This window comes from Rhinopithecus bieti, unplaced genomic scaffold (genome assembly GCF_001698545.2).
Source record: "Rhinopithecus bieti isolate Rb0 unplaced genomic scaffold, ASM169854v2 scaffold_574, whole genome shotgun sequence".
In the NCBI taxonomy this organism is placed as follows: domain Eukaryota; kingdom Metazoa; phylum Chordata; class Mammalia; order Primates; family Cercopithecidae; genus Rhinopithecus; species Rhinopithecus bieti.
Genome location: NW_016803605.1, coordinates 73,350 through 84,648, shown reverse-complemented (window position 1 = coordinate 84,648; position 11,299 = coordinate 73,350). Strand labels below are relative to the sequence as shown.

Below are 11,299 nucleotides of genomic sequence, written 5' to 3'. Positions count from 1 at the left end.
TTTTTTTTTTTTTTGAGACGGAGTCTCGCTCTGCCGCCCAGGCTGGAGTGCAATGGCCGGATCTCAGCTCACTGCAAGCCCTGCCTCCTGGGTTTACGCCATTCTCCTGCCTCAGCCTCCCGAGTAGCTGGGACTACAGGCGCCCGCCACGTCGCCCGGCTAGTTTTTTGTATTTTTCAGTAGAGACGGGGTTTCACCGGGTTAGCCAGGATGGTCTCGATCTCCTGACCTTGTGATCCGCCCGTCTCGGCCTCCCAAAGTACTGGGATTACAGGCTTGAGCCACCGCGCCCGGCCAATCAATTTTTTTGAGACGGAGTCTCACTCTGGAGTACTCTATTGCCCAGGCTGGAGTGCAGTGGCATGATCTCAGCTCACTGCAACCTCCGCCTCCCGGGTTCAAGCAATTCTCCTGCCTCAACCTTCTGAGTACCTGGAACTACAGGCCATGCCACCACGCTGGCTAATTTTTTGTATTTTTAGTAGATACGGGGTTTCACCGTGTTAGCCAGGATGGTCTCGATCTCCTGACCTCGTGATCCACCTGCCTCGGCCTCCCAAAGTGCTGGGATTACAGGCAAGAGCCACCGCGCCTGGCCTGAATTTATTCTAACTCATTGAAATTTAAATAGCCACCTTTGGCTATTGGCTGCCTTGCAGAGGTAACTGCCAGAATGCCGCTGCAGTTCTGGCGAGAGAAACCAACAACCAACAAACACATCCAAATGTGATGTAACATCACTAGGGACTGGGTGCTAGCAAGAAGAGGAGCCACAGTGATGACAAGTGCTATGTACATTTTTTTTTTTTTAATTTTTTTTTTTTTTGAGACAGGATCTCACTGTCACCCAGGCCGAGTGCAGTGTGGCAATCACAGCTCACTGCACCCTCAATGTCCCAAGCTCAAGCAATCCTCTGACCTCATTCTCCCGAGTAGCTGGGACAACAGGCGTGCCCCATCACACCCAGCTAATTTTTTTTAGTTTTTGTAGAGATGTTGGGGGGTCTCCCTATGTTGCCCAGGCTAGTCTTGAACTCCTGGACTCAAGTGATCCTCTTGCTTTGGCCACCCAAAGTGCTGGGATTATAGGCATGAGCCACCACGCCAGGCCTATTTAAATTAAAAAAAAAAAAATTGAATTACACAAATAGAAAATGCACAAATGATAAATATTTAGTTTGGTAAATGTTCACAAGGGGAGAACACACTCGAACCCCCCACGCAGATGGAGAATTAGGAGAAGGAAGAGTGCTATGTCCTGTGATGTGACGGAGCGATAAGTATTATAAAGGAGAAAAAGGCCAGGGCCTGGAGCGGGACAGTTCTAAGGGTGCAGTTTGAATTGGTCAGGGAAGGTCTCTTTAAGCAAATGATGGTGAAGCAGAGGAGATGGAACAGAGGCAAGGGACCCTCATTCTGTCATCAGAGGGAAGAGAGTTCCAGGCAGAGGGAACAGCCAGTGCAAAGGCCCAGAGGCACAAGCAAGCTTGTGTTGGAGGAACAGTGAGGATGGCTGCTGCTCCATAAGGAGTCTCTGCGGTTTTAATCCAACATCAAGTTTGGGGTGAACTTGAAGTTGAAAAAGGAAAGAAAGATGAGAAAGTGGTAAAAGAACTGGTTTCTCCTCCTGGCTGTGCCTTTGTCTCCCTTGGGTGTGGAAGAGGTCCCAAGGCAGAGTGAAGTCGAGATTCAGCTCTGGCACACTCTTCCTGTCTTCATCTCATGCCCAGTAAGAAGCCCTGATTCAAGCCACCAGCCCAAGCCCAGGCCTCTGTCCTGACATCATAATAATCTTAGCTAATGTTTATCAAGCACTTACTATATGCCAGGCACTACCCTAAGTGCTTTACATACTATAACTCATTTTAATCTCACCTGAGCCCTATGAAGAAATACTCCACCATTCTCATCCCCATTTTACAGATAAGGAAACTGAAGCACAGAGAAGTCAAGTAACTGACTCAGAGTCACACAGCTATTTAGTGACAGAGCTGGGCTTCGGACCCACACAGCCAGGATCCAGACCCATGGCCTTCACTGTGGGGACAAACACACATGCATTTCCCACTCCTCTAGTCTTTAGTGACCTAGTAACTCTCATCCACTGCCCACCATTATATACGTAAGCCTCAGCTGTTCTTCCCTGAAACCGCCCTCTGCAGGATTGTTCCTGTGCAAAGCAGCTCATTCATAAATCAGAGCCTTCCCTGGAAGGGGAATTGTCTTTTCATTTTGAAGGCTGTCTTGGAATCTAGGCTAAACCAAGGTTGGCTCCCGGGTCTGTGTTTTGGCCTGCCTTAATACTTTTTTTTTTTTTTGAGACAGAGTTTTGCTCTTGTTGCCCAGGCTGGGGTGCAATGGCGCGATCTTGGCTCACCGCACCTTCCGCCTCCTGGGTTTAAGCGATTCTCCTGCCTCAGCCTCCCGAGTAGCTGGGATTACAGGCATGTACCGCCATGCCTGGATAATTTTTGTATTTTTAGTAGAGACGGGGTTTCTCCATGTTGGTCAGGCTGGTCTTGAACTCCTGACCTCAGGTGATCCACCCACCTCAGCCTCCCAAAGTGCTGGGGTTACAGGCATGAGCCACCGTGCCCAGCCACTTAATACTCTTAAAAGAAAGGAGGAAGAAGTTCTAGGACAGGAGAGACAGATTCGTGAAGCAACATTTAAATATTTACTTTTTGAATATGTTATACATTCACATGGTTCTTAAAAGGTTATGTGGTGAAAAGTCTTTTTGTCACATCCTGTCCCCCAGGTTCCGTCCCCTCCAGAGTTATTAGCAGCTTATAAATCATATCTAGCTTTCTATCCTATGGACCAGCACTGCCCAGTGGATCTTTCTACAATGATAGAAATGTTCCTTATCCAGGCTGGGCATGGTGACTCACACCTGTAATCCTAGCACTCTGGGACTCTGAGGCAGGTGGATCACCTAGAGTCAGGAGTTCAAGACCAGCCTGGCCAACATGGCAAAACCTGGTCTCTACTAAAAATTCAAAATTAGCCAGGCATGGTGGCAGGTGCCTGTAATCTCAGCTACTCGGGAGGCTGAGGCACACGAATTGCTTGAACCCAGGAGGCAGAGGTTGCAGTGAGCTGAGATTACACCACTGCACTCTGGCCGAGGCAACAGAGTGAGACTCTTGTCTAAAAAGAAAGAAAGAAAATGGTTGTTATCTGTACTGTCCAATACAGAGGCCACTGGCCACACATGGCTATAGAATACTTAATGAGGCCAGTGTGACTGAGGAACTGAATTTGTCATATAATTTACTGAAATGTAAACAACCTAATGTGGCTAATTGGACACACAGGTCTGGATTGGACAGCACAGGTCTGTACATATAAAGGTCAATTTGCATGTCTGTATTTTTAACTTTATTTCCTCTTTCTGTCCTCCCATCCCCCACCCCCAGCAAGACAGCCAGTCACCCAGGCCAACTGTTTGTATACACACTGTTTGTTTGGTTTTGGGTTTTTTTTTTTTTTTTTTTTTTGAGATAGGATTTCACTCCTGTCACCCAGGCTGGAGTGCAGTGGCACGCTATTGGCTCACTACAACCTCCACCTCCTGGGCTCAAGTGATTCTCCTGCCTCAGCCTCCTGAGTAACTGGGACTACAGGCGTGCACCACCAAGCCTGGCTAATTTTTGTATTTTTAGCAGAGACAAGGTTTCGCTGTGTTGGCCAAGCTGGTCTCAAACTCCTGACCTCAAGTGATCCACTCACCTTGGCCTCCCAAAGTGCTGGGATTACAGGCGTGGGCCACCGCACCCACCCGAACTGTACACACTGTTTTGCATCTTGCTTTATACGTTGGGGAGTGCCAGATGTCACCATCTTTTGTTCTTCTTCTGGGGCTGGTCAAATCCCCCTAAGAAAACTCCTCCGGCCTCCTGGCGGGGGATGAAGGCCAGGCTGCCAAGGCCAGGCTGCCAGCTTCTGGGAGCCACCCGGGCAGAGGCAGGGAGCTGTCAGGCATTCAGCCAGCAAGACTCACTCAGTCCCTACTTGGGATTCAGAATCCCCCTCCCTCATCTTCGGATGGGCCAGATGTCCCCAAAGCCAGCGGCCCCTTTGTGTTTTGCCCTGTCTACAGAATAAACCCCCATAACTGGGGATGGAGGAAGAGTAAGGGGAGAGGGGAAATGGGATTTGGAGATCTAGCTGCTGCTGAAACAGCCCTCAGTTCATCTTTATTTTGCCTTCCGCAAAACTGGCCTGGTGTTGCCAACTCCTTTTGAGGACTTCGCTACTGGTTCTCAGCATCCCCCAGTTGCTGGCTTAGGATTCATGGGTTTTGGGGGTGGGGTGGAATTAGCATGTCCAGCTGCTTTCCAGTTTCCAAAGTTCTATCCCTGTCATATTCCTGGCTTTAAAAAAAAAAAAAAAAAAAAAAAAGCCATTTTAAAATAGATGTACTTGAGGTTCAAGAAGGAGTGAAACTAGAGCAGTGTTCAATCCATCACTTTTACAGAGAAGTTTCACCTTTTTTTCACTTATAAAATCTACTGAGTTATATATTATTAATATGTTAATAATACAATAGTAATATAATATAACAATAGATAACACAATATTAATATTATAATATGTTACTCATAATATGTAATACTAATAATATAAAAGGTGCAATGGCTCACACCTGTAATCTCAGCACCTTGAGAGGCCGAAGTGAGAGGATCACTTGAGCCCCAGAGTTTAAGACCAGCCTGGCCAACATAACGAGCCCCTGTCTCTACAAAAAAATGAAAAAATTAGCCAGGCATGGTGGCAGGCACCTGTAGTCCCAGCTACTCGGGAGGCTGAGGCANAAAAAAAAGCCATTTTAAAAATAGATGTACTTGAGGTTCAAGAAGGAGTGAAACTAGAGCAGTGTTCAATCCATCACTTTTACAGAGAAGTTTCACCTTTTTTTCACTTATAAAATCTACTGAGTTATATATTATTAATATGTTAATAATACAATAGTAATATAATATAACAATAGATAACACAATATTAATATTATAATATGTTACTCATAATATGTAATACTAATAATATAAAAGGTGCAATGGCTCACACCTGTAATCTCAGCACCTTGAGAGGCCGAAGTGAGAGGATCACTTGAGCCCCAGAGTTTAAGACCAGCCTGGCCAACATAACGAGCCCCTGTCTCTACAAAAAAATGAAAAAATTAGCCAGGCATGGTGGCAGGCACCTGTAGTCCCAGCTACTCGGGAGGCTGAGGCAGGAGAACGGTGTGAACCTGGGAGGCGGAGCTTGCAGTGGGCCGAGATCGGATTGCGCCACTGTACTCCAGCCTGGGCGACAGAGCGAGACTCTGTCTCAAAAAAAAAAAAAAAAAAGAATACTCGATGGGAAGCTGGTATGATCTCAGTGGGGGGCAATTTAGCAATATCTATCTATCAAAATGACAAGAACACTCACCCTTAGGCCCACAATCCCACTACTGGTGATTTATCCTGCAGATGTAGTTGCACAGCTGTGGAAGGACAAGGTTACTTACAAGGTTAATCATTGTTATTTGTGAAAGCAACAGATTAGAAACAACCCAAACTCCAATGGGTAACGGTTACATAACCTGTGGTATATCCATCCATGGATTACTACACAGCACTAAAAAAGAATGAGAACTTTGGGAAGCCAAGGTGTGCCGCTCACAAGGCCAGCAGATCAAGACCATCCTGGCTAACATGGTGAAACCCCGTCTCTACTAAAAATACAAAAAATTAGCTGGGCGTGGTGGTGGGCACCTGTAGTCCCAGCTAATCAGGAGGCTGAGGCAGGAGAATGGTGTGAACCAGGGAGGGGTGGCTTGCAGTGAGCCGAGATTGCACTACTGCACTCCAGCCTGGGCGACAGAGCGAGACTCTGTCCTAAAAAATAAATAAATAATAATAATAATGAGAACATGTCTAGGAACTATTTTGAAAGATCTCTCAAACACATTTTTAAGTTAAAAAAGCAAAATGCAAAACTGTACATAATATGCTGTATTATCTATAAAATAGAGGAAATAAGAATTATAGGTGTGCTTACTTGTATTCATATAAAGAAACTCTAGAAGAATACCAAGAACTGTGAATGGCGGTAGAATAGTGAATGGAAACAGACTGATTAGACCAAACAGGTGGGAGTAAGGCCTTTTACATATCGCGTTACATTATTTGACTTTTGGACCATGTGGATGTTTGCATATTCAAATAACTAATTCTTAAAAAGAAGGTAAAAAATAGAGCTGGGCACAGTGGCTCACACCTGTAATCCCAGCATTTTGGGAGGCTGAGGTGGGTGGATCACCTGAGGTCAGGAGTTTGAGACCAGCTTGGCCAGCATGGTGAAACCCCCTCTCTACAAAATACATGCTGGTGGGTGCCTGTAGTCCCAGCTACTCGGGAGACTGAGGCAGAAGAATGACTTAAACCTGGGGGGGCGGAGGTTGCAGTGAGCCGAGATCACGCCACTGCACTCCAGCCTGAGTGACAGATTAAGACTCCATCTCAAAAAAAAAAAAAGGAAAGAAGGAAAATAGGCAATAGTCTCAGCACACTAAACGCATTTGTTTCTCTCCTCAAAGCACAAATTACAGGGTGAGTGATAGAGAGTCTTGAGGCTGTGTGAGTCAGGATGGCCTGGGTTTTGCCGTAATAATGAACAGCCCTCAAATCTCAGTGGCTGAACTCATTGAATTTTATTTCTTGCTCACCTATATGGCCACCATGGGATGTTGGGGGAGTACTGTTTATCTGAGTCATTCTGGGACCCAGGAGGATGGGCATTCATCCCAACGTAATAACCATATCTGGCAGGGGTGGCTGCGAAGGCTTCTCCTTGGATGTGATGACTCAGCTCCCTCCCACTCACACTTCATTGGCCAAAGCAAGTCACATGACGCTGCTTACCTGCAAGGGGGCAGGGAGGTGCAATGCTACTAAGTGCCCAGGAGAGGGAGAACTGCAATTTCTTGGCAAGCAGCAACCATAGGGTGCTGTTTCATCAAGGGTCGCCCAAAGCCCTGTCTGAATATGGGGCTCGAATTTCCCCTGCTCTGTAGTTACACAGGCCTCCTGCAGTTCAGTTTCAGCTTTTCTAGCTTTTCATGGCTTCCAAAGGGAATATTTTCTATGCCATATAGCCTGTTTTTACATCAAGCCATTTTTGGGGTGTTGATTTTGGTGACTTGATTTTATTTATATTGATAGGTGCTGAACGCTTTATGAACGTTCTGGCTGTGCCCATTACTAGCTACGGGACATAGAACAAGTTATGAACAACCTATTTACCCTCTCCAAACCTTATTTCATTTATCTGTAAAATGGGGATAATACTATCTTATAGGGCTGTTGGGGTTGTGTGAGAATTAAGGTACAGTGTGTGTGTGTGTGTGTGTGTGTGTGTAGGATGGAAGGAATAGTGCTCAGAAAGTAGAAAGCCCTGCATATGTTCAATATTTAGCTATTATTTTGTTGTTGTTGTTTTTGTTTTTGAGATGGAGTCTCTCTGTGTCGACCAGGCTGGAGTGCAGTGGCACAATCTTGGCTCACTGCAGCCTCCGCCTCCCGCGTTCAAGCAGCTCTCCCATCTCAGCCTCCCAAGTAGCTGGGATTACAGGTGCGCGCCACCGTGCCCAGCTACTTTTTGTATTTTTAGTACAGATGAGGCTTCACCATGTTGGTCAGGCTGGTCTTGAACTCCTGACCTCAAGTGATCCACCCACCTCGGCTTCCCAGAGTGCTGGGATTACAGGCGTGAGCCACTGTGCCTGGCCTTAGCTATTATTTTTATTCCTTCAGTTTTTTCTTTGGGGCAGTTTGGTGAATAGCATCGTTCTGATCACATGAAAAAGGGAGGACCTCCTCACGTGTCGGAAGAGGTGTGAATGGAAAGTAGTAAGGGGATGGCTGCTGATGTTCATGTTCGTGGAATCTGCCGTCTATGGCAGATGCTTCCCCATGCTACCAATTTGTGTGTCTGAAAGGACACCTGTACTCATTCACATCCTCAACATCTGTTCCTCCGTGGGTCTCTCCATCTCTGTGAAATGCACTGCCGTCCACTGTGTGCCTAAGCCAGGGCTGTTTGGTCACTTTTTGGAAGGCTGTAGGGTAGAGTGGTCAGGAACAAGAGGCCCTGGACCCAAGCTGTGAGGGCTTAAATCCCAGCTCACCTGCTGTTGCAAATCACATGGGTGACTCCAGGCAAGCAACTGAAGCCCTGTGTGCCTCAGTGTCCTTATCTGAAAAAGGGGGTGATAATCATAGTATCTGTCTTACAGGGATATTGTGAGGATGAAAGATTAATTGCTGGAAACATGCCTGGTGCAGAGAAACTACCTCATGTGTGCTTTGCACACCCAAAGCCTTCTTTTTTATATTTATTTATCCTTGGCCTGCAGGCTGTCTCCTCTCACTCCGTGGTGTGTCTCATTTGTTCTCCTCTGTACCTGAGCCAGCACATGGCACATCATATTTTCTCAGTAAATATTGTATTCATGAGCCTGGCCAACATGGTGAAACCCTGTCTCTACTAACAGTACAAAAATTAGCCGGGTGTGGTGGTGGGCACCTGTAATCCCAGCTACTTGGGAGGCTGAGGAGAGAGAATCGCTTGAACCCGGGAGGCAGAGGTTGCAGTGAGCCAAGATCATGCCACTGCACTCCCCCGCAGGGCGACAGAGTGAGACTCTGTCTCAAAAAAAAAAAAAGTATTCATTTACCTAGCCCCGCCTTCATCGAATGTCACCCTACCCCTTAAAATGCCACCCACACATGTTTTCCCACCCACTGCTTTCCTTTCCAATCATTCCTAATGGTCTGGGTCCATTGGATCCCAGCATCACCACTTGTTAGTGCCACGGCCTCGGGCCAGTTTCTCCTCTGGTATAGCTGGGGGTCCCTAAGACCACCCTCAGTTTCCATGATTCACTAGAAGGAATCATAGAACTCAGAAGAATTGTGATAGTCAAGGCTACAGTTTATTATAGCAGAAGGATACAGAATAAAACCAGCAAAGGGAAGAGCCACATAGGGCGACCCCATCAGTCTCCCTGATTCATTAATTATCCCGCACCATCACACAGGGCAGAGGCCAAGAGAGACCAGCATGAGCTGCCGAATGTCCTCTCTCAGTGAAGTCCCGTGGACAGTGCTCAATTCTCCCACCAATGACGTATGACGACAGTGATGTGTTGCCAGCCAGGGACACTTACTTGGGCCTTTGTGTCCAGAGCCATTATTGGGGTCAGCCATGTAGACTTGTGCTGAATACTGCTGAGAGTTCGAGACAGACAGTAAGAACCGCTGAGATCTGATGCACCCCAGGTGTCCTTCCATGCATTGGCCAGGAGTGATCTCATTTTAGCCCATCCATGACCCTGTTAAATAGACATCCCCATTTTTCCAGACAAGGAACCAAGGCTCATTGAGGGGAGGTCACTTGCCCGAAGTCCCACAGCTAATAAGAGGCAAATCCAGGAGTCTGATCCTTGAACCTCTGCCCTACAGATGTGGCCTTGGACATGGCTGCACACCCTCGCGTGAGTTCCCTCACTCAGGATGTACTGAGCCATTTTTCCGGGGCAGGTACCATTCAAAGCATCACCGATGCTGTTACAGCCAAGGCAACAGTTTATTACAGCAGAAGGATACAGAATAAAATCAGCAAAGGGAAGAGCCACATAGGGCAGAGGCCAAGAGAGACCATCCCAAATGGGAACGTCCCTGTGCTTGCGGGGCTTACATCTTAAGGAGGGCAAGCAGGCAATGGGCAGATAAGCAAATGAAGATATGACTTGCCAAAGGGTGGTAAGTGCTATGGCCAGAAGGAGCCAGAGAGAGATGGGGTGTTTGCTTAGTTGGGAAGGTCAGAGAAGGCCTTGATGACGTGGTGTTTGAACAGAGATGATAATTATGACCACTTTCAGAACACTTACTATGTGTTGGATAAGTAGTAACAGTAATATTATAGGTACCAGGCAATGTTCTAAATGCTTGCCTGCATCTCATCTTTCCAATCACAGAGATGCTTTTATTATCGTCACTTTACAAATGAAAGGGAGGTTAGGGAAGTTGGCAGAAAGGCACACAGCCAGGAAGCAGGGTCTCCAAGATCTCAGCCCAGGGATCTTGGCCTCAGAGGCCATGCTTTTCACCATTGTCCTGCCTCTCAGTGCGTGGAGAAAGGAATGTTCAGTTCCTGGAAGGGAGAATCAGGGAATATGGAGGTTAGGGAGGAAACTGAGGCACAGAGAGGTTAAATTACCGGGTTCAGAAGTGGTGGGGGTAGGACTCAAAGCTAAACGATCTGCCTCCACAATCGAAGCTCATTACCACTAGACCAGTCATCCTTAACTTAAGCATGCACAGGAGTCCCCTGGAGGGCTTGTCAAACTAGATTGCTGGGGCCGCTCCCAGAGTTTCAGGCTCAACAGATCTGACGTGGCCCCGAGAAGGTGCATTTCTGTCAAGGTGCCAGGAACCGATGGTGATGCTGCTGGTGATGCTGCTGGTCCAGGGCCCACATTTTGAGACCCACTACCTGGACTGCCTCTCAGCACACGGAGGAATGAATAGCCAGCTTCCAGTGGAGGAAACTGAGGCTCAGAGAAGCTAAAAGTGTCATGTGCAAAAAATCACATAGCTGTTAGACTGTGGTACCCGGATCTCAAACCCAGGCAATCCGGCTCCAGTCTGTTTTTAATCATTTCTCTGCACTGCCTCCTGCCGGTCAAAAGAATAAATGCATATGCAGTCAAGAATGAATGGGTTCCCATTTCCGTAGAAGGGGAAACCGAGGTCGGGGAGCTGGGCGGGGAGACCCCAGCATCCTCTGACCTCTTTCCTTGCCTCCCTGCCCCCGCCCGCAGGTGAAGCTGGTGTTCGTGGAAGACCAGGCAGTAGTGGAGACGGTATTCTTTCTGACGTCGCGCACCAGGGCCCTGCTGCGGCGCTTCCCGCGCATGCTGCTGGTGGACCGGCTGCCGGGGCTGCAGGGCGCGCTGGATCTGCTGGCCGTGCTGTGCGTGGACGGCTCAGGCCGTGCGCGCCAGGCTGCCTGCTGCGTGGCACGCCCGGGCACGCCGAGCCTGCTGCGCTTCGCGCTTGCGTCGCTGCTGCAGAGTGCACCAGACGTCAAGGGCCGCGTGCGCTGCCTCACCGCCGGGCCCGAGGTGGCGGCGCAGTTGCCTGCAGTGCGCCAGCTGCTGCCCTGTGCGCGCGTGCAAATCTGCCGCGCGCAGGGCCTGGAGACGCTCTTCAGCAAGGCGCAGGAGCTGGGCGGCGCCGGCCGC

The 11,299-nt window shown here is 48.2% G+C and overlaps 1 protein-coding gene across 1 annotated transcript in view; it reads left to right on the top strand.

The window, feature by feature from the left end:
• The window catches only part of ZSWIM9 (zinc finger SWIM-type containing 9), a 26,506-nt gene that overhangs the window by 12,490 nt on the left and 2,717 nt on the right, over positions 1 to 11,299 (top strand). Inside the window, exon 4 of the mRNA XM_017889163.1 lies at positions 10,877 to 11,298. Within this exon, the coding sequence (XP_017744652.1) occupies positions 10,877 to 11,298 (422 nt within the window). The remainder of the gene's footprint in view (positions 1 to 10,876; position 11,299) is intronic.